Raw genomic sequence first — 19,408 nt, 5'->3', positions numbered from 1 at the left:
GTCCTTTTGTATCTGGGATCAAGGGAAGAGTTCCTCTCTCTGCTTTCTTGCTCTCTCCTCAGCATGAGGAGAGCAAGATTGCCAAGTCTCCCGGAAAAGAGGAAGCTAGTTGTGGAGAAAGAGGAGTTAACGACCCCCTTCCCATTGTGGCCATGGTGATACTTTCCTGAGTGGCTGCTTTGGTGGTCGGATACCTTTTCTGTGGGAAAGCTGACTCTTTGCTGGTCATTCTGGTCTTCCTTGGTGGTTACCCATTCAGATGCAAGCCACAGATGAAAAATCCTGTTTGGCTTCCAGGCCCCAACAAACTCAGGCTAGTCTGAGCTATTCTGGTTGCTACAGCCTTTATAAAAATGCCATCGTGAGCAGTTCTGTCTTACACACATTCTGTGGAAGGATAAAAGTTCAAGAGCCCTCCTGATCTCATTGGGCAGTTCATTCCACCATTGGCAGACACAACAGAGAATGCTTGGGCTATTCCTTAAGATACTGCATCACTGGCAGCTTCCAAAGAGCCTTAAAGGTGATCTCTGAATGAAGCGCTTACAGGCTTTCTATCAAGTGGCAATGCAGGCGTGCAAAACTCCATGAATGTGAAGATGAAAAGCTCATGCCGCAATAAGTATTGATTAAAGGCACTATCAATCTGGCTATCATAATGATGCTATTGTGTTTGTCTCTCTTTTAGTTGGCAGATGTCGATTGAAACTCCGCAAGAAGGACATTATTATAGCAGTACTAGTGCTCTGGTTCGTATCGTCAGTGATTTACATTATTTTCTCCCATGGTGAGTTCTCAGTTCTCTTATTTTCAGTTTACTGTGGTTTTTCTGTCCACCTCCTAGATGTAGGACCTAGACATAGTTACATAGACTTGGATCCAGTGGTAACTTCTGCTGATGGACAGGATTTCCTGCAGTGGAATGGGACTTCTCTCTGCAGCCTCAAATGTTGCTCCTGGGGGATGGGGGACCCCCAGAGGAACATCATGAATGGGGGGGTGGGGGTAGAGGTCTACCACAGGAGTAGAAAATCAGCATCCTGAGCTGTAGGAGCAGATGGCATTGTGGTGGTGCATATGTCATGCATCGTTTTCTTTCTGTGACAGAACAAAAGAAGCAGCTGGAAGCAGAAATAAAGCACCTGAAAGCTATGTCAACCCTCAAACCATCCCCGACCACTTCGTGCTCCCAAGGCTGGACTCCAAATGCAGAATGGTGCTACCGTTTCTCTGATGCTGAAAGCACCTGGGATTCATCCCACATGAACTGCTCTTCGTATGGCGCCTCCCTGTTCGTGATGGCCACTCCTGAGGAAAGGGTAAGGCGTTCTGACTTGATAGAATGAATCTGTCATGGATTGTGTGGCTGTCAGTGGCCACTAGGTTGAGATTGCATGTTGACTCTGGTTTTGTCCTGCTCTGTGTCAAGAGAGGTCCTGAATGTGGGCAATCCACTTGAGTCCAGGCAAGGCTGAAGTAATGGTGGTCGACGGGCCTTGTAACATAGAGGAGTCAAAAGTCCCCAACTGCTAGCAAAGTTCAGCCTCCCCTGGTCTCTCAGGACCACAGGCTTGATACTAAGCCCTTGTGCCCTCACTGTGCCTTTTTGCTTCAGTGGCTGATTCTGCAGCCATCTGCTTCCCTGCAGTACCACGTCGGGATGTTAATCTCCCTCTATATGACATATCACTTTCACTTTCTTTGTTCATCAGGTTTTATGGTACCTTCTGCATAGATTCATGGCCGCTCAGGGGTGACTTGGCAGTCAGTATGGCATTGCCCCGGGGTATCTGAATGTGGTTTTGAGCTGCACCTTTTCCTTCCTCCACTTCCAATTCAATGTTGGGTGTTACAAGTCAAAACACTACAGTATTTACAGGGTTAATGATGTTTGTTAAGTCACATGTTTGTTTGTAACCAATCTGTTTAGACAATAGGAAGCCCGGGAATTTTCTCCCTGGTCTAGGGATTTGATTGGGACTAAAGTGTCAAGGTGTATTACCATTTTATGGCCTCTCTTCCCGTTCTTTGTTCTGACTGAGAAGGAGACGCCATTCGGCTCTTCCCGTTTTACCTTTTAGCTGCAAGGATGTAGCCATATTAGCTCTTTGTTATTTTTATATCCTGTGTACCTTTTTCCCATGTTAGGTTTATAGTAAACTTTTATATTTTAAACACACCATGGACTCAGTCTCTTAATACTCTGCTGACGTATTCAATAAGAATCCCAACACTTCACAGTCAGTACGACATTGCCCCGGGGTATCTGAATGTGGTTTTGAGCTGCACCTTTTCCTTCCTCCGCTTCCAGTTCAAAGGGAACAATAAGCAGACAACTTGATGTGGCTTCATCGATCTCTGTCAGTTTCCCCGCCCCTGTTTCCCTATCTGTATTTATCACTTCACCATAAATTTTAATGTTTTATGTATTGGGCATTGGCCCCATCTGTACGCCGCCCTGAGCCCGTTCACGGGGAGGGCGGATTATAAATTTAAATAAATAAACAAATAAATAATTTGGCTCAGTTGAGTGCGGTCCACCGTTCCAAGTATTTTCTATGTTGCTAATGACAGCTGAGGCAAGTACTGACACAGGAAAATTTGCATACCAATGTAGGAGCGAGCATTGAAAACAAAATAGATGGCAAGCTGACACAGGACTTAATGGCTAGCCAATGCAGAGAAACCAGGATCCGAGGCAATGCAATGAAAACGGATATTCCAAAGCAAGGGGGGAACCCAAGTTGAGTGCTGAGAAAATGTGGAGCGAATGCCAGATGCAGAATGGATCAGTTGCCAGGAGCACTTCTTAACTCTACTGTCAAGGATGTGGCACTTTATTTTGGATTCAAGCCTAGTGACCAACAATCATGCCTTTGTATCCTTAAGGTTAGACTATGGAGCTACCCTAAAGGCCCATTTGGACACATCAGTTGGTATACAAGGTTGTTAGCATTTTAGGCACAACTCAGAAGCCCCAGTTCTTGCCTGTAAAGACCCCAGCAGATTAGGTTGCCTTTACCTTCTCCTTTTCCATATTCTGGCTCAGTGAAGAAAAAAAGGGGCCGTGCCAACACAAAACGAAGATGAAGAAACAAATGGGAGCGTATTTGTATAATTATTGAAGATTCAATTTCCCTCTTCTCCAGTTTGTTTCTTCATCTTCTGGCTCAACCAAGATCCTCCTCCTCTTCCCTCAGTAATAAAGTGGGAGGCCTACCCAAGGAAGTGATATAGCCAGTAGCTGCTTATTATATTGCTTTAATGGTTAAAGAGCCAGTTCGAACACTGATGCTTCACAACATCTTGTGGCAATCGCCTCTAAAGCCCTTTACGGCCCGGAGCCCACACATTTAGAGGACCATCTCTCTCGATGTGGTGCACTGCAACAGCTGCAGTGAGCCGAGCAAAGTCTGCTGAAAGGTCCCTCCCTGGACCTGGGTAAGATCAGCAGCTGCCTGTAGCTGAGCCTTCTCTGCTGTGGCCCCCACCTTGTGAAGTGGCCTGCCAGTGGAGGTCAGGAAGGCTCCCACACCACTGTCCTTCCACAGAGTGTGTAAAAAGTAAGGTCTAATGCCATGGAGTTCACCTTCCAAAGTGGCCATTTTCTCCAGGTGAACTGATTTCTGTCTCCTAGAGATCTGTTGAAATGGCAGGAGATCTCCACCCACCCCCTGGATGTTGGCAACCTTAGTAAAAGGGAATAGGGCTAATGTGAAATGGAGGGCACTTTTGCCAAGGGACAAGGGCTGTAGTTTGATGCTGTCCATTGTATGCATTACCTTGCTTAATGCAATGTTTTCTGATTTTGCAATCCAATCTTATTACATGGTTTATAATATGCTTTATATTCAGATTGGTCATGGTAGCTCAGAAGTTAAGATGCCGAGCTGCAGACTGGAAGGTCTGTAGTTTGGCAGTTTGAGACCTGAGTGCCGCGTGATGGAGTGAGCTCCTGTCTCTGGTCCCAGCTCCTGCCAACCTAGCAGTTCGAAAGCAAGAAATTGACAGTAGATAAATAGGTACTGCTTCAGTGGGAAGGTAACAGCATTCTGTGCACCTCGGCGTTTAGTCATGCCGGCCACATGACCACAGAAAAGTTTTCGGACAGTGCTGGCTCTTCAGCTTGGCAATGGAGATGAGCACCCCCCCAGAGTCGGATTTGACTGGCTTTCGAGCAGGAAACCTTATATTCATATTGCATTGTTCTAAATTTTGTAATCCACCTTGAGTCTCAGAAAGAGAGATGGACTAGAAGCAAAAAATAAGACAATGAGTTGCATAATCTGGTTGTGTAGTTTCCTAGAAGGAGAAGTACATTTCTCTGTCCCCGGGCACAGAGAATTGAAGGCATAATCTGGATAATGAGTAGATATAACTTGATTTACAGTTCAGCCTATCCATGAAGGCTTAGCATAGGAAACAGAATTCTAAAACAGAATATTGAAAATGTGTTGTTGTAGTAATATAAATAATTTTTGAAGTGTCTTATACGACCTAAGACGCAAATCCTTTTTTTTTTTTTAAGACTTTCATAAATGAGAATAAAGCACCTGCTGAATATTGGCTTGGGCTCCGAAGAGAGGCTGTCATAGGAGAGCCCTGGAAACAGCCCGATGGTTCAGATTTTAATGTCTGGTAAGTGGAATTTGTTTTTCTGACTGTAGGGGCTGAGAAATGCTTAAGGGAAATGGGTTTTTAAGACACCCAACCTTTTTTAAAGTTTTGAGATGTTTGAGATCCACTGTTATGAGTATGTGTCAGACTACAACCTGGGAGATCAGGGTGTACCAGTCCCCACACTGCTGTGAGACGTTAGAGTTCAGCAGCACCTTTAAGACCAACCAAGTTTTATTCAAGGTATGAGTTTTCATGTTCTTCCTCAGATACATAGAATTGGAAGATAACCATTCACACTTATAGGCCGAGTTCAGACAGGCAGTTTGCCCCAATACAGCTGTGTGTGACGAACGTTTCACAAGCGGATCAAATGGGCCGTTCACACAGGCACGTCTGTCTGGCATTCCCCACCTGTACTCAACCCATGTTGTAACGCTTCACTCCCGAGTTTAAAAGATACCTGGTGAAAGTGGTAGCGAACCCTGGAAAGCGCGATCATCCCGTGTCCATCCCGCACCAACAAAGTGTGAACGCCAAAAGCCATGTTTTTTTCTTGTGCGCCTATGCGCATAAGCGCATATCTCCAGATTACCAAAAAAGAAAGCCGTGCCTTATAGCCATGCCTCTGGGCCAACAGTGTGAACGCTCCCGCATCAGTCGCTGCAGTGTGAACGGGAAAAGCCGGAACAGTTTTGTGTTCTGTGTAATGTGGCTGTCCCAGGTCCTAGTCTGACTCTCTGATCACCAGACCACCGTGGCTCTTAGAAGTTGGGGCAATCGGAAAGAGAGGGTATCTTCAGAGGTATATTGAGAAGTGTGAGAATGCAGTTGGAGGAATATGGCTTTGAAAAGGACACTTATTAACTTGAGTGTGTGACTTCTTTTGTTGTTGTTGCAGGTTTGAAATCAAAGGGGAAGGCCTCTGTGCCTCCCTGAATGATGGCGTGGTGAGCTCCACAGACTGCGACAGCTATCGGCGCTGGATATGTCGCAAACCTATCCGTGCTGCTTAAGAGAAACCGGAAAAATTTGCCTACAAGGAAAATGTCTGATGCCTCCAGCAGATCTCAATTTCTCAGTTCCCCTTTCTGATCTTGAGCTAAGGATAGTGATGCAGTCTTTTCCTGTCTGTTCAAAACAGTGGTAATCGAGGTAGGGTTGTCACCCCCCCCCCCCGGTTTGCCCGGGGGTCCCCCATTTTGGGTGGGGTTCTACCCTCCACCAGCCAGATGGCCGGCGGGGGAAGCCCCACCCCCAACACCCACAGCCACCCCTCTCTCTCCCTTTAAGTGCGTGGAACCCATGTTTCCTCCCAAGCCTGTTTCCTCCCAGGCCCGATCTCTGCTTGAGATCAGGCTCGCAGGGAAATGCCAGCTTCCTGCACTTAAAAGGGAAACACAGCTGCTCTTAAAGGGGAAATGCTGGCTCCTGCTCTTAAAGGGGAAACGCCAGCTCCTTTAAGTGCAGGGAACTGCCGTTTCTGGAGATCCGGCATGTGGGCGGGTGGGGGGGCGACAGACATCCCCAACATGATGTCATAGCGTCGGGGATCCCCGCCCCCTCCAGGAACGCCCCCAAAGTCCCCCGCTGGGGGTGGAAGATGGACTTGGCAACCCTAAATCGAGGGCTAGGGATTTGGGGCTGTGAGTAAAGGCAGTGGATGCCTGTGTAGTGCTGATGAGTATGGAGTCAAGCAGAAATCCTGTAGGTCTGCAAACAATCAGGTGCAAACAAAATTTCACAGACATACTCTGTCTTGAAGATTAATGATCTTACAAGTGTGGTTGAATTCAGAACAGACAGCAGAGTTTTTGGATTAGGATTCTGAAGAGAAGGAAGTGTTGTGTTCAACCAGTTTTATTTGTTTTAATAGCAAGATTTCCTTTGACCGCAGAACTGCCAGTTGTATGCACATTTCTTGCCTTGCATTGTACTGTTGTGTTGCACTGTTGGGACATGCAGTGTGTCCCCTTGCAGTGCAGCAGTACTAATAGCTGTTGCAGTGTTTGCACAAGTTCTGACATAGCTGTGGCTTGTGAGCCTGCTGTGGAAGTATACTCACAGCTGTTGACAGTGCCATCCTAAACAGAGTTACCCCCTTCTAAGCCCGTTGATGTCAGTGGCCTTAGAATGGTGGAGTTCCACTTAGGATGGCACTGTAAGATGGTCATGGTTTGGACTTGCAGGAGAGTCCATTTTATATTCAAGCAGGGATTGAGGCTGTACAGCACTGCTTGGCCCTTGCTCTTGAAGCTACTGATTGGCTGGCCATCTTGCAGTGCTCCCTCTAAGCTGTGGAGTCTTGTGAGCAAAAATTCTACTTTGTGAGTTACTGGCATTAAAACTGTGAGTGAGCGACTTGGCTACTGCATAAATTAGTTTGCTCTGGAGCCATATTCTCTGAGCTAAGACAAAAAAAGTGTGAGCTGGAGGCTAAAAAATTGTGAGCTAGCTTACACTAACTCAGCTTAGAGGGAACACTGCCCTCTTGTCCTCCTCCTATCAAATCTAATTTCAGCATTTGAATAAGCCTTGATAGAAGGGGCTGAACAAACAGAGTGGGGGTAAGCATGCTTGGCTGCCTGTTATACTATTTTAAAAGTAGGTAGATATTGGACTGAAAGGCACTTGTTTCATTTATACCCTGTCTTTCTCCCCTAAAGTGGCTCAGATGGTTCTTCTTTCCTCCATCTTCTCCTCACAACCCTGTGAAGTAGGTTAGGCTGAGAGTATAGGACTGGTTCGAGGTCACCCAACAAGTTTCCTTAGCAGATTGAGCGTTCCAACCTGGTTCTCTCAGGTCCTAGTCGGACACTCTGACTACTACCCCACATTAGCTGTTGCCTCCACATCAGTGGTTTCTTGACTGCATGTCATTCTTCACTCAGACAGCTGTGTGGTGCCATGTCTATATGCAATTAAAACCGACCGTTCCTTCTGCGCCCCCCCCCCCCATCACAATGTCTGTTCTGAGGGCATGCCTTAGGTCAGAGGCCTATCAGTGTACTGCTCTATTGCTACATACTGAGAGTCCATAATCACTCTGAATTTTGAGATATTGAATCGTTTGCCTCAAACAAGTATACAGAGTACGGCTGCCAAGTGGGGACGGGGGGCAGGTAAACCCCTGCTTCGGAGGCCCGATTCCCGCTGCTGCAACCAGAGGTGACGCAACCACGTCAATCACGTTGGGGGCGTGGCCCCGATTGTCGGAGGGAAAACTCTATGGTTTTCCCTCTGACGATCGGGGCCACACCTTCAACGTGATCGACGTCACGTGTCACTTCCGGTGATGTGCTAGCGGTGCACGCGCTCTTTGCGCGTGTGCACACACATTGACAGACGGCTCCCGGAGCCCGGCGAGGCTCCCCCGCCGGTAAGAAAAATTGACTTGGCAACCCTAATGCAGAGATCTTTTTGAGCAGGCCCAGAGTGGATCTTGGGCTGCTGGTTCCTTGTGACATTTTTTTAAACGGAAAGCAGCAGATTAATTTAACCGTGTACGCTGTAGTGAGGGAAAATTTCCTCCCTGTTAAATCCTAATTGAATCGCTGATTAAAACCAGCATTCTCTAACACAAAACAAAACAAACACCCCCTTGCTTTGATGCTAAGAATTCTACATTGGATTGCAACTATTTGGTGCTTGTGCCACTGCTTGGAAATTATGGGGAATATTGCATTACCTAGGTGACCATGTCATGGACTGTGCATGTTGAGTCCTAATGCCCCCTTTAATTGGATAATCACTTAGCAGAGTCTTTGTTAAGCTGTTTGGAAGGGGAATGCACATGAGGCATAATGAAGGAAGCCAGGTAGCTGCCCGTATCTGTTGTCTGACAGCTCCAGTGAAGTTTAGAGAAAATAGTGTGAACAAGGGCTTGCAAATATGGGTTTAAAAAAAAAATCTGGGTATCTTGGTTTATGTGTTTCCTCCCTCCCCATGACATTGTTGCATTGAAAGGGATGCACGCTAAAATGATTGACTTCGTCCATAATATTGCAAACAAAGCAAGTTTGGAGATGTGTGCTGAAATCATAATATGAACTTTTCAAGAAGTGTGAACTCGTATGTTCATGAATGTCATTAGCCTTTCTAGTGATTTTTCAGAGCCATGTCTGGAATTTTACTAGTAGGCTTTATGTTGTCTGTGAACAAGCACACACGTTCTCCCTTGCAGACATAGAGTGGCTCTTGAGCTACTGCATGTGAATTTCAGAGCTTTTTTCTTTCACAGACTCATGTAGATCTGGTCTGGCAGTGTGGCTTTACATAGCATCATTTCACGCACACTGAATAATGCACTTTCAGTGTGCTCTGCAATTGGATTTTGCTGTGTGAAATGGCAAAATCCACTTGCAAGCAATCTCTAAAGTGCATTGAAAGGGGATTGAAAATGCATTAATCAGCATGTGTGAAAGTGCCTGTAGTTCTGCAGGCAAGCATACAGTTGTTCCTAGCGGGCCCAGAGTGGATTATGGACTGCTATTTTTGAGGTGATTTATTTAACGATGTCCCTCTCAAACTGATTTTTGTTGAGCCTTCCCCAAAACAAGTCTGCAGAGTAGATCTTGGCTTGCTGGCTTATAACGCAGCTTTGATTTGCTCTGCTTCCCTGGTGCAGATGGTAGCCTTGGGTGCTCTTTTCCTTCACCCTTGTTTAAAATTTTAGCACATGCTGGGGCTTATCATTCCTTGGTGAGCTCTGAGCGTAGGTGAACCATGGGAGATTAGGACAGTGAGCCAAGAGCAAAGACCTTTCACCTCACCTAAACAGCACTCATGATACATGGCTTGTGGATTCTGCCCACTTGCGTTGCCAGCTTCCATGTCTGGCCCTGGAGGTCTCCTGGGATTACAACTGACCTTCATACTACAGAGATCAGTTCTCCCTGAAGAAATTGGCTGCTTTGGAGAGTGGATGGTATGGCATTATATGCCACAGAGATCCAGCCCCTCTCCAAGTTCTGCCCTCCCCAGGTTTCCAGGATTTCCCCAACTTGGAGCTGGCAACCCTACTGCCAGTGCCTTCCGTACCCGAAGCAATGATCAAAGGCTACAGTTTGTGATGGAGGCATTCTTACTTCTCAGTAGCTGAATGAATCAACAGCATCAGAGATATAAGAGACAGACAAGGTTAAAAAAACCCACCATTAGAAAAGCAAGTAACAGACTTGGGGTTAGATCTCAAACTGACAAGGTACTGTTTTAGACATGGGGGGGTGGGGATTACTGTTTGTTCAGTTGGGAGTAGTAGAGGGATACTGAATTATTTGTAACTGTTAAGCAAAATTGGTGTTCAGCCTGCCTTAATGAAATCAGTGGCAACTTAAAGACTGATGAATCCCTTTATCTTGACATTTATAACTTTGTAACATTTAAACAGATGTTTTACAAAAGAAATACTTTGAGCTTTTTTGTGTGTCGTCTGAACTTATCCCATACTCAAGCCAGAAGTTCGGCAGTTTACAGAAAAAAATACTTTCTGTCCCGTTAGTGTCTTGCTAGGCAAGGGGTACAAGAGTGCATTGAGCCTCTAGGTCTTGAGTATGAAGTTTCCAATAACCACTCATTTAGGATATCAATTTTGGGAGAAGGATTTTGTCTTGCAGGTTGAAAAACGGGTCCAAAAGACCCAAATCCTGTTGCAGAGTCTAGAGACCTAAGATATTTTATGCAATAGATATAGGTAAAAACTCAGATTTGTCCAGATGAGCTTCTCTCAGGTTTAAAAGATGTGGAGTAATAAATTGTGCCTTTAAACCATGAAAAACTGATCAATAGACAAACTTTTTTTTAAAGCAAAATCAAAGAAACAGCCTCCTTGAAGGATAGCCTCACGACTGTCCATTTTTATTATAGCCAACAGCCGTTAGCTAAGTGAAATTGAAATATGAGTAATTTTATTTCTGTTTTAACTAGTTTGCAAGTTAACTGTTTGCTTTGCTCCATGGATACCTTACTTTGCAGATTGCTGTTCATGTTCTGTCATTGTTGTTTGCTACTTTCAAACTTGTTTTTTTAATTACAATAGTTTTGTATTTAAGCAGCCCAAAATGTAATCACTTTAATTTTCCTGATCAGCAATTCTGGAGGGATTGGGGTGATTCATGGGTAAGTGACACTTAAGTTTGAACTCAAAGGAGGGAATGTTTAGTGTTTCGTTTGGAGTTCCCTCTAAAATGCTGATCTCAGACCACACTTGTGTCATTGCTTGTTAAGACTGCATAGAGTTCGCCCAGCAGGCCAGAGTGGATCTGGGCCTGATGGTTTCTAGTGTAACTTTAGAACCAAGTTCCTTTGAATGATAACTGTTTATCTGATTATATTTGATTTTCATATGTAGCCAGTATATTTTACATGCTTTACAGATGTATACCATGCCTTAATGGAATTCATATTCTCACTGTTTCTATAAACCTTTTCAATATTTCAACTCGGTCTTACTTGAATTATCTGTTAATAGGTTTTGGGTTCAGTGTCCTTTTCAAATTTTGTTCATATGAAAGCAGTTGGCTGCAGATCATTAAGTGGTACTTAATGGATGATGTGCATCAACAGTAAATCACATTGCAAAAATGTTTCGGAACTGCATCAATTAAGATTAGAGATGGAATCCTAAATCCTTGGTTCCCCAGTAGTTAACAAAAGTCATTGCACATAGAAAGCTAACCTGATCTCTTCTGTGAAATCCCAGTGTTCAAAATCAGGATATGTTTCAAGAGAGGGTGCCCAAACATAAGACCTGCTGTCTGACCAGGAGCAAGTCTGTTTGTTTAATTTACATACTTTTGATGCCACCTTTCCACCCAGTTCAGGGTTCTCAAAGCAGCTGTCTGTTTGAACCACAGTAAACCACATTAATATGTACAACCCATCCTTACATCCTGAGGTTCACTAAACGAAGGTAACTCTCATATCTGGATCAGGGGTCCCTGCCAGGGCCGGCTCACTCACTAGGCGAACTAGGCGATCGCCTAGAGCGGGACGGCCCTTAGGGGCACCAAACTGCACCCGGCCCCGTACTCTGGGAGTTTCTTGATTATTTGTGTTTTTCATTCTTCCTAAAATGTATTTATTTTTGAAAATTGGTGGGTGCACGGGGGGGTGGGGGCAGAAGGGATCCTCACCTAGGGTGCAAAATAAGCTGGAGCCAGCCCTGGTCTCTGCTACCAGAGGATCTTTCCAGGAGCGCTTATAACGACAGGCCCCCTTCCACACTGTAAAGCAAGGAGTGGATGGATTGGCCTTCCAGCAGCTCCCCAAACAGGAAGTGGGGGCACTAAGGGAGAAAGCTGGTGGTGGAAGGTGCTGCCAAGTTGCAGCCAATTTATAGCAACCCCTCATGGGGTTTTCAAGGCAGGAGACGTTCAGAGGTGGTTCACCGTTGCCTGCCTTTGTGTAGCAATCCTTGGACTTCCTTGGTGGTCTCCTGTCCCAAGGACTAACCAGGGCTGCGCTGCTTCGCTTCCAAGATCTGGCTAGGTTGTGCTCCCAAAAATAGGGAATGGTGTTATTGAAGGAGAAACTACAATGATTAAATACATTCAAATTTAATTGCTGTGCAAGGTAAGAACATTCCTCATACCAACTGTAAAAGCAGCCTTATGTATAAAATCAAAGTTGTGGGCCAAGAAGTAAGAGCTGGGTACAGACTTCTGTATTCAAATACATTTGTTGGGAAGGTTTGCCATTGAGAAGGGTGAAGAGAGAATATTGAAGAATGCAGATGTGGACTGAAAGAAGTCATTCTCTTGAACCTCTCCTTATAGCTGGACCTCCCAAGGCTGAGGAAAGCTGTCCTGATGTATTAAAGCAAGCCTCTTTTCAGTGCTGTATGTTCAATTAAAACAGCGTCCTTCTCACAAATCCATTTAAAATGATCAGTGCACATTTCTGAAAGAATTTGATTGACTTTAAGAACCCCGCATCTGTGTCCATCCTTTGGGAGAGAGACTGGAAACCTGTGGAATGAAATGAGAAATCATCAATGAGAAGTCATCATGTACTATGGCCCAGGCAGAATATTCATATGATGAGCTCGGCAAGCACATTACAGCAGAGGAATCCAGAACCAACATATAGAAGCAGATGCGATTGAGAACATACCCTGGCCCTGATGTAACATGCTCTATACCAAGGGAAGAGCCTTCTCTTCCAACTTTCTCTATAGGTATTTGGCCCTTACTTTGGCAATGCTCTTAAGAGTAAACTTGCCTGTATTACTTGCAGCATCAGGTGATGATGTGTGTGCGACCCATTGCAAGTTATACTTCTTGGATAGTTTTCATATCAGCAGACTTTGAAAAAATGTGCCACTTGGTCAACAGAAGCTTGAGTAACTGAATCAGGAGTAGGGGTCCGTCCAAGGAGTGAAAATGTGTTTGCTAAGACTTGACCCAGAATAGATTCATTCCATTTTCCACCAGAACCCTTTGGAATGGGGACTAAGTGGTTTAACTGTGCTTTTATTCTAAGACAGATTGGTAGTGACTTTTGGAAATGTTTTTTAAAAAGGACGCTGCCTTGAAATCTTGCCATAATATCATAACATCTGGATAAATGAGCTAAGAGGAAATTTAAATAAATTACTCTAGCAGTAGATCATGTTTTCTTTATTAATGCCACAATTATTCTAATTATTAAAGCTCTCTGGCATTTTTAGTGAACATGGGGGGTGGACTTACAAGGTTTGATTTAATAGCGAGCCGTCTATCCAGGTCCAGTTCTTCCATGCGGATGTAAAGTTAAGTCCAATCCAGAAACGATAGTTTCCTTGGATGATGTTCTGGATGAAGTTCTGTTAGAGAAAGATTACAGACCATAATACACAGGGCCTTCAACTCCTAAAACCAGGCTTGAACCCCACAAACCAACCAAATCTGAGCTCAGAATAAATTAGCAACTCTTGGTGGGACAATGAGTCACCTAATCCAGGTACAAACTGCACATGTGCAGAATGTGGATGGAGCACTGCTAGGGCAAATGGCTGCTTTGCATGTATAACCAACAGGTTCTTTACGAGGAGGAGAAGGAGGGAGAACAAAGTCCAGAAGCCTAAATACACTTTCCTGGGAGTAAGTCCCATTGAAAAAAAAATTGGTCTGTCCTCTGAGTAGACTCTTTTAGGATTGTTCCCCAAGTCCCTTGCAAACATAACATCTCACATCACTATTTTTTTGCTTCACTTATACCCTGCCTTTCTTCCCAGTGTAGACCCAAACTGGCTTACTTCATTCTCCTCTCCTCCATTGTGACTGGCCCAGGGTCACCCATCAAATTTCCCTGGCAGAGTGGGTATTCAAAGCTGGGTCTCCCACATCCTAAATCAATACACTAACCACTACACCACACTGGCTCTCACTATGACCCAGCATGTATGCAAACATGTGGTGGCTGAGGTGACGTCTAGTTCTACCCTCAACACAGACAATCTTTTTTTTTTTTTTTTTTAAAGTCTAGGTTAGAATCAACTAGACAATACATGTGACACAGCAGATCGGAGGGTCCTAGACCTTATTCATGTCACACAGAGGGTGCGTTCAGACGGGGCATTTATGCCGGTATAGATGCCGGTTGGAATCGGTGTACTTACGGGCGATCACACAGCGAATATCTGCCTTCCGTTCCTAACCGTTGCAAACAGCCTTTAACTGTTGTATTCTGTTACTAGGTCCCCAAGTGGTAGTATCCTGACTGCACTGGTTCCAACCACATTATCCCTGTCTGATCGCTCTCCGCCGGTGTAGAGCCACTTCCGTTCAGAAGCCCGAGGCTTCCGCTTTTCGGCCACCACTTTTTTTAGCCTCCTTGATGTGCGCTTGGGCGAAGCTTCGCCCTGGCATTTGTAAAACAAACCAAAAAAAGATGCTTAGTTTTAGGCTGCAGATGAGTCCGGGACCTCACGGAGGCCCTTTTCGCTGTAAAAGTTAAAGGGAAGTCTTTGCTTCAGGGCATGCTTTCCGGGATGAGGTGTTCTGCGCCTGCGCGAAGATCTCAACTCTGGATGGCTGCCTATGCGCATGTGCAAAATGTAAAAAAAAAGAAAAAACCCACCAATGCACGCTGCTGCGTGTCGATAGTGTGAACGGGCATATCACGATGTGCTGAGCAGTCAGGAGGCGAGTGTGATCATGTTTCTTCCGGATCAAACTGCTCCAGTTCCAACCGGAGCAGTTTATGCCGGCTTAAATGGCCCGTCTGAACACACCCACAGTGTCTAGCCCTAGACAGGCCTTGGAAACCACCACTATCAGTCTTCCCTTTTCTTTGTTGCTTTTCAAGCCTTACTGGGCCTCTTACCAGTTCTTCCAAGTCCTGGAACATGATCATGTGGGCGTTCTTCCTGGAACAGGAGTCGTGGGCCTCAAACCAGTTCTTAGTCTCTTTGGAAAACCAGTAGCATTTTCCCTTTTCTGGTTTCCATTCGATGGGACAGAGTTTACACTCAGTATTCTCTGTAAGAATAGAGAGATTCCCCGATGTTACATTATTTCACTTTGTTTGAGCAGAGCTCCAGCTCACATCACAAGGCTCAGCTACCTTTTATGATTAAACTGCCCAATAACCTTAAAATTAAGAGCATGAGATCAGCCAAGAAAACCCATTTGCATAACTGTATATAATTCAATTTTAGTGATAATCAGCATGTTTTGAAATCCATAAAGCTTCTGGGGCTCAAACACTGGTTACCGCACGTCCTTAGTAGGAAGTGGCACATATATACAGGTTTTCATACACTGGCGTAAGACATCGTTTGCACTAGAATCACTATAGTTTCCCCAGCACTTATTTTGTGGTGGTACTCACTGGTGCAGAGTACCTGCCCCTTTTTTTGGGGTTGGGGGAGGTCCCAAGTCCTGAGCAGGGAATTGGTGTAAACTGGCAGAACCTTATAGGAGTACCTAGGGCTGCCAGCCTCCAGGTGGAGGAGATATCCCACTTTCACAACTGATCTCCAGCTGACAAAGATCAGCCCCCCTGGAGAAAACGGCTGCTTTGGAGGGTGGACTGTATGCAGAGGTCGATTCGGGGGGGATCGTGGGGAATCGCAGTTCCCCCGGGTGAGGTGCAGGGGGGAGGGGCACATGACGAAGCCCCGCCCCCTGTTTCCGGCCGCCCCGCTTCCAGCCCTCATTCAGCTGGGAGGAGGCAGGAGAAGGGGGAGGGTAAGTTGCTTCCTCCCCGCCTCTCCCCACCCCTGCCTGCCTGTGGCCATGGAGGGCCTTGGCGGGGCTTCCTCACACTCCCCCCAGCCTTGCAGGTCCACCGCCGGGCCCCTGATGTCAGGGGGTGTGGTATATGCTAATGAGTTATGCTAATGAGTTCCCCTAGCTCTTTTTCTACGAAACGACCCCTGACTGTATGGCATTATACCCGGCTGAGGCCCCTCCCCTCCCCAAACCCCGCCCTCTCCTGGATCCACCCCCAAAGTCTCCAGGTATTTTCCAGCCCAGACCTGGCAACCCTACCAGCACCTCTTTTTAAAAAATAAAATAAAAAAGCAATGCATTTCTCTTTCTGAAAAAGACCTCTAAGGGCCAAACTGGACACAATGGCATCCACAGGGACACCACCACCATTTAAAAGTGAATTTAAAATGCCACCAGGAGCACAACAGTCTGAGATGCTCTTGTCCCCCCCTCCTCTTTTAAGTGCCAAAACAGCTGCACTTCCCTACATGACTGTTTTGTTATTTGAAAAAGTGGGTGCATGATTCATGAGGGCCCTTTGACTGATGTGACAGGGGAGAGCATTGCAGATGGTTCAGCTCAGAGATAAGACCAAGGGAGAGCTTGGGAGGGCTGGTCAGTGTCAGTCCATTAATCTGTAGGGCTACCATGAATGCCACTCTGCTAACTGTTCTCTGTCCCCAGTCTCAGTTGTGGCATTTCCTTAGGTGCCTGGGATTGATCAGACTTTAGACAGTGCTAATGAGAGGAGAAGGAGAAGAAGAAGAAGTGATTGGATTTATGCCTTGCCCTTCACTACCCAAAGGTACAGGTATTAGGTAGGTGGACACTGATAGATGGAGACCACTCTAGCCTCAGATGGTGAGGGCAATCAAAGCAGGGGACTCCTAAGATGAGCAGAGGGTATGGGTAGGTTCATACGGGGAAAAGACGGTCCTTAAGGTATGCTGGCCCCAGCCATACAGGGCCTTAAAGCACCAGCACTTTGAACTGAGCCCAGCTTGAAACTGGAAGCCAATGCAGATGGAACAAGACCGGGCTGATACGGTTCCTACGGGTGATATTAGTAAAGCTGTTATTCCATCTACCTTTCAACAGAAGTACCCTGACCTGGATAGCCCAGGCAACCCCGATCTTGTCGGATCTTGGAAGCTAAGCAGGGCCGACCCTGGCAAGTACTTGGATGGGAGACCTCCAAAGAATACCAGTGCCGGGACGCAGAGGCAGGCTGTATCAAGCCACTTCTCGGAATGTCCTCCATGCCCCAGTAGGGGTTGCCAGAAGTCTCCATGACTTCCAGGCATGCAAGCACACACACACACAAAATACCAAAACAAAACAGAAGCTTCCTAGTGTGAGAGGAGGATTCTCAGGTATTGAACAAGTGAAAGAAGACCTTACCTATTGCTGAGTCACACAAAGTGTGTTTCAGGTGAGTGACGATATCCTCAAAAGAGAGAGAGCACTCTGGCTGGCTGCTTGTCTGGTTTCCTCCTTCATACAGAGCGGCATTTGAGGCTGTTACCATTTCTTCTTTGCAAAAGCTACACTGAAAAACTTGATCAATAGGGTTTCATATGACATAAACCATTAACAACCTATTGCTGAGTGAAGCATCTGGTGATCATTCCAGATGCTTTAGTTTACTTGGGGTGGGGAGGTATAACCATCAGCTAAGCACTCCGATAATAATTTCAAAAGGGTAGTCGTGTTCGTCTGCTGTAGCAAAGTAAAACAGAAATTGAGTGGCAGCTCTAAGACTTATTAATAACCTTGGTTAATATTAAAGGTGCCACTTGATTTCTGTTTTACTCCACTCAGATTCTGTTACCCAAACAAATACTTTTATAACAAGGGCAGGACTGTTGAGAGGGAGGGACCGTGGGACAAAATTCGGTAGATATTTTATTCTTAGTCTTCCAAGGTATATCACCAAGGACGCCTAAACTTAGAGATCATGGGATAAGAGGACAAGTTCTCTTATGGATTAAAAACTGGTTAAATGACAGGAAGCAAAGAGCAGGAATCAATGGACAGCTCTCACAATGGAGGGTAATAAGCAGTGGGGTCGCACAAGGATTGGCATTGGGGTGAAGGATCTCTTTAAATCAGGTGAGTGGGCAAATGTAATGTGATGCACATCGGAACAAAAAATCCCAATATATGCTGATGAGAAGGGGTTGGACTGTGGGCCAACCTGCATAAGGCCTTTAGCCACAAGCTGTGTCTGTTTTCCCCTAATAGGTTTCTGTCAGAGGAGCAAGACTTCCCTCTCCCCTCCCGCTGCAGCCCCAAATGCCCTCCCCCAAATGATGCTCTTTGGAGAAAGGGGAACCCCTCCCCAGGAATAGCATTGTGGGGAGCTGGCAAATATCATCTGCCTCTTTCATCAGCAGAAATCCTTTTCAGGCTGCAACCCAGTATTTCCATATGGTAGTGCTTTCATGGTATAGCCATAATGTGAATTAATCCGTTGCCTTGCACATCACCCAAGCAAAGGGAAAGACTCTGCTTTGGCACCAGCATCCTCATATTGTTTGGAGCTGCCGCCACCACCTTGAAAGCACTTCCCGCTGTGTCATGGCCAGATGTTGAGATTCAGCCCTCATTCAAGTTGCACAGGTAAAAACATAAAAACACTGTTAAAAAGTCTATAAAATAGGAGTCCAGTGGCACCTAAAGAACTAACAAAATTAATTTCAGCATTAGCTTTGGTGGTCTTGAAGGTGCCACCAGACTCCTATTTTATTTTGTTGCTACGGACGAACACGGCTACCCAGTTGGGATTATCAGATAAAAACACAGTTATGTAACTGACATAATTTGCCTTTGCTAGTCCTGTACTGTAGGCTGGGTGACCCTGATTGCTGAAGTAGGAAAACTCTTGGATGTTACAAGTTAAAACACCTCTATTTCAGTATTTACTGGGTTAATACTGTTTACTAAATCACATGTTTGTTTGTAACCAATAAGTTTAGAGAGCTAGTAAACCCGGCAACTTCAGATCTAGTTTGATGTTCTGATTGGAGACTAGAGTGGCTAGTGTTAACATTTTATGGCTCTTTGTCCTGAGCAAGAAGAAGAAGTTAGTCTCCATTACACTTCTGCCATGTTCTGTCTAGCTGTAAGGATGTAGGAATATAGCTCTTTGTTATTTTACATCCCGTATGCTTTTTCCCTATGCTAGGTTGTAGTAAACTTTTATATTTTAAACACACCATGGACTCTGACTCTTTAATACTCTGCTGAATGCTGATTACTCTGCTGATTAACTTTAGAAATTAATATGAATAATTCCAAAAAGCTATAAAACAGGAGTCCAGTGGCACCTAAAGAACTAACAAAATTAATTTCAGCATTAGCTTTGGTGGTCTTGAAGGTGCCACCAGACTCCTATTTTATTTTGTTGCTACGGACGAACACGGCTACCCAGTTGGGATTATCAGATAAAAACACAGTTATGTAACTGACATAATTTGCCTTTGCTAGTCCTGTACTGTAGGCTGGGTGACCCTGATTGCTGAAGCAGGAAAACCAATAAACCAAATCTTATTGGCAGAGGAATCAATAATTGGAATACAAAAAAGATTTGTCTT

At 45.3% G+C, this 19,408-nt stretch overlaps 1 protein-coding gene across 1 annotated transcript in view; it reads left to right on the top strand.

Moving 5' to 3' along the window:
- LOC107117341 (early activation antigen CD69-like) overlaps positions 1–5,800 on the top strand; it is a 14,385-nt gene extending 8,585 nt beyond the window's left edge. Inside the window, exons 3-6 of the mRNA XM_015419439.1 lie at positions 689–787; positions 1,108–1,319; positions 4,529–4,638; positions 5,519–5,800. Coding sequence (XP_015274925.1) covers positions 689–787; positions 1,108–1,319; positions 4,529–4,638; positions 5,519–5,633 — 536 coding nt within the window. The 3' untranslated portion in view covers positions 5,634–5,800. The remainder of the gene's footprint in view (positions 1–688; positions 788–1,107; positions 1,320–4,528; positions 4,639–5,518) is intronic.
- Positions 5,801–19,408: the final 13,608 nt, after the last annotated feature.

The sequence above is a fragment of the Gekko japonicus genome, unplaced genomic scaffold (genome assembly GCF_001447785.1).
Source record: "Gekko japonicus isolate JY-2015 unplaced genomic scaffold, Gekko_japonicus_V1.1 scaffold554, whole genome shotgun sequence".
Taxonomy (NCBI): domain Eukaryota; kingdom Metazoa; phylum Chordata; class Lepidosauria; order Squamata; family Gekkonidae; genus Gekko; species Gekko japonicus.
This window is presented reverse-complemented; position numbering and strand designations above follow the sequence as displayed.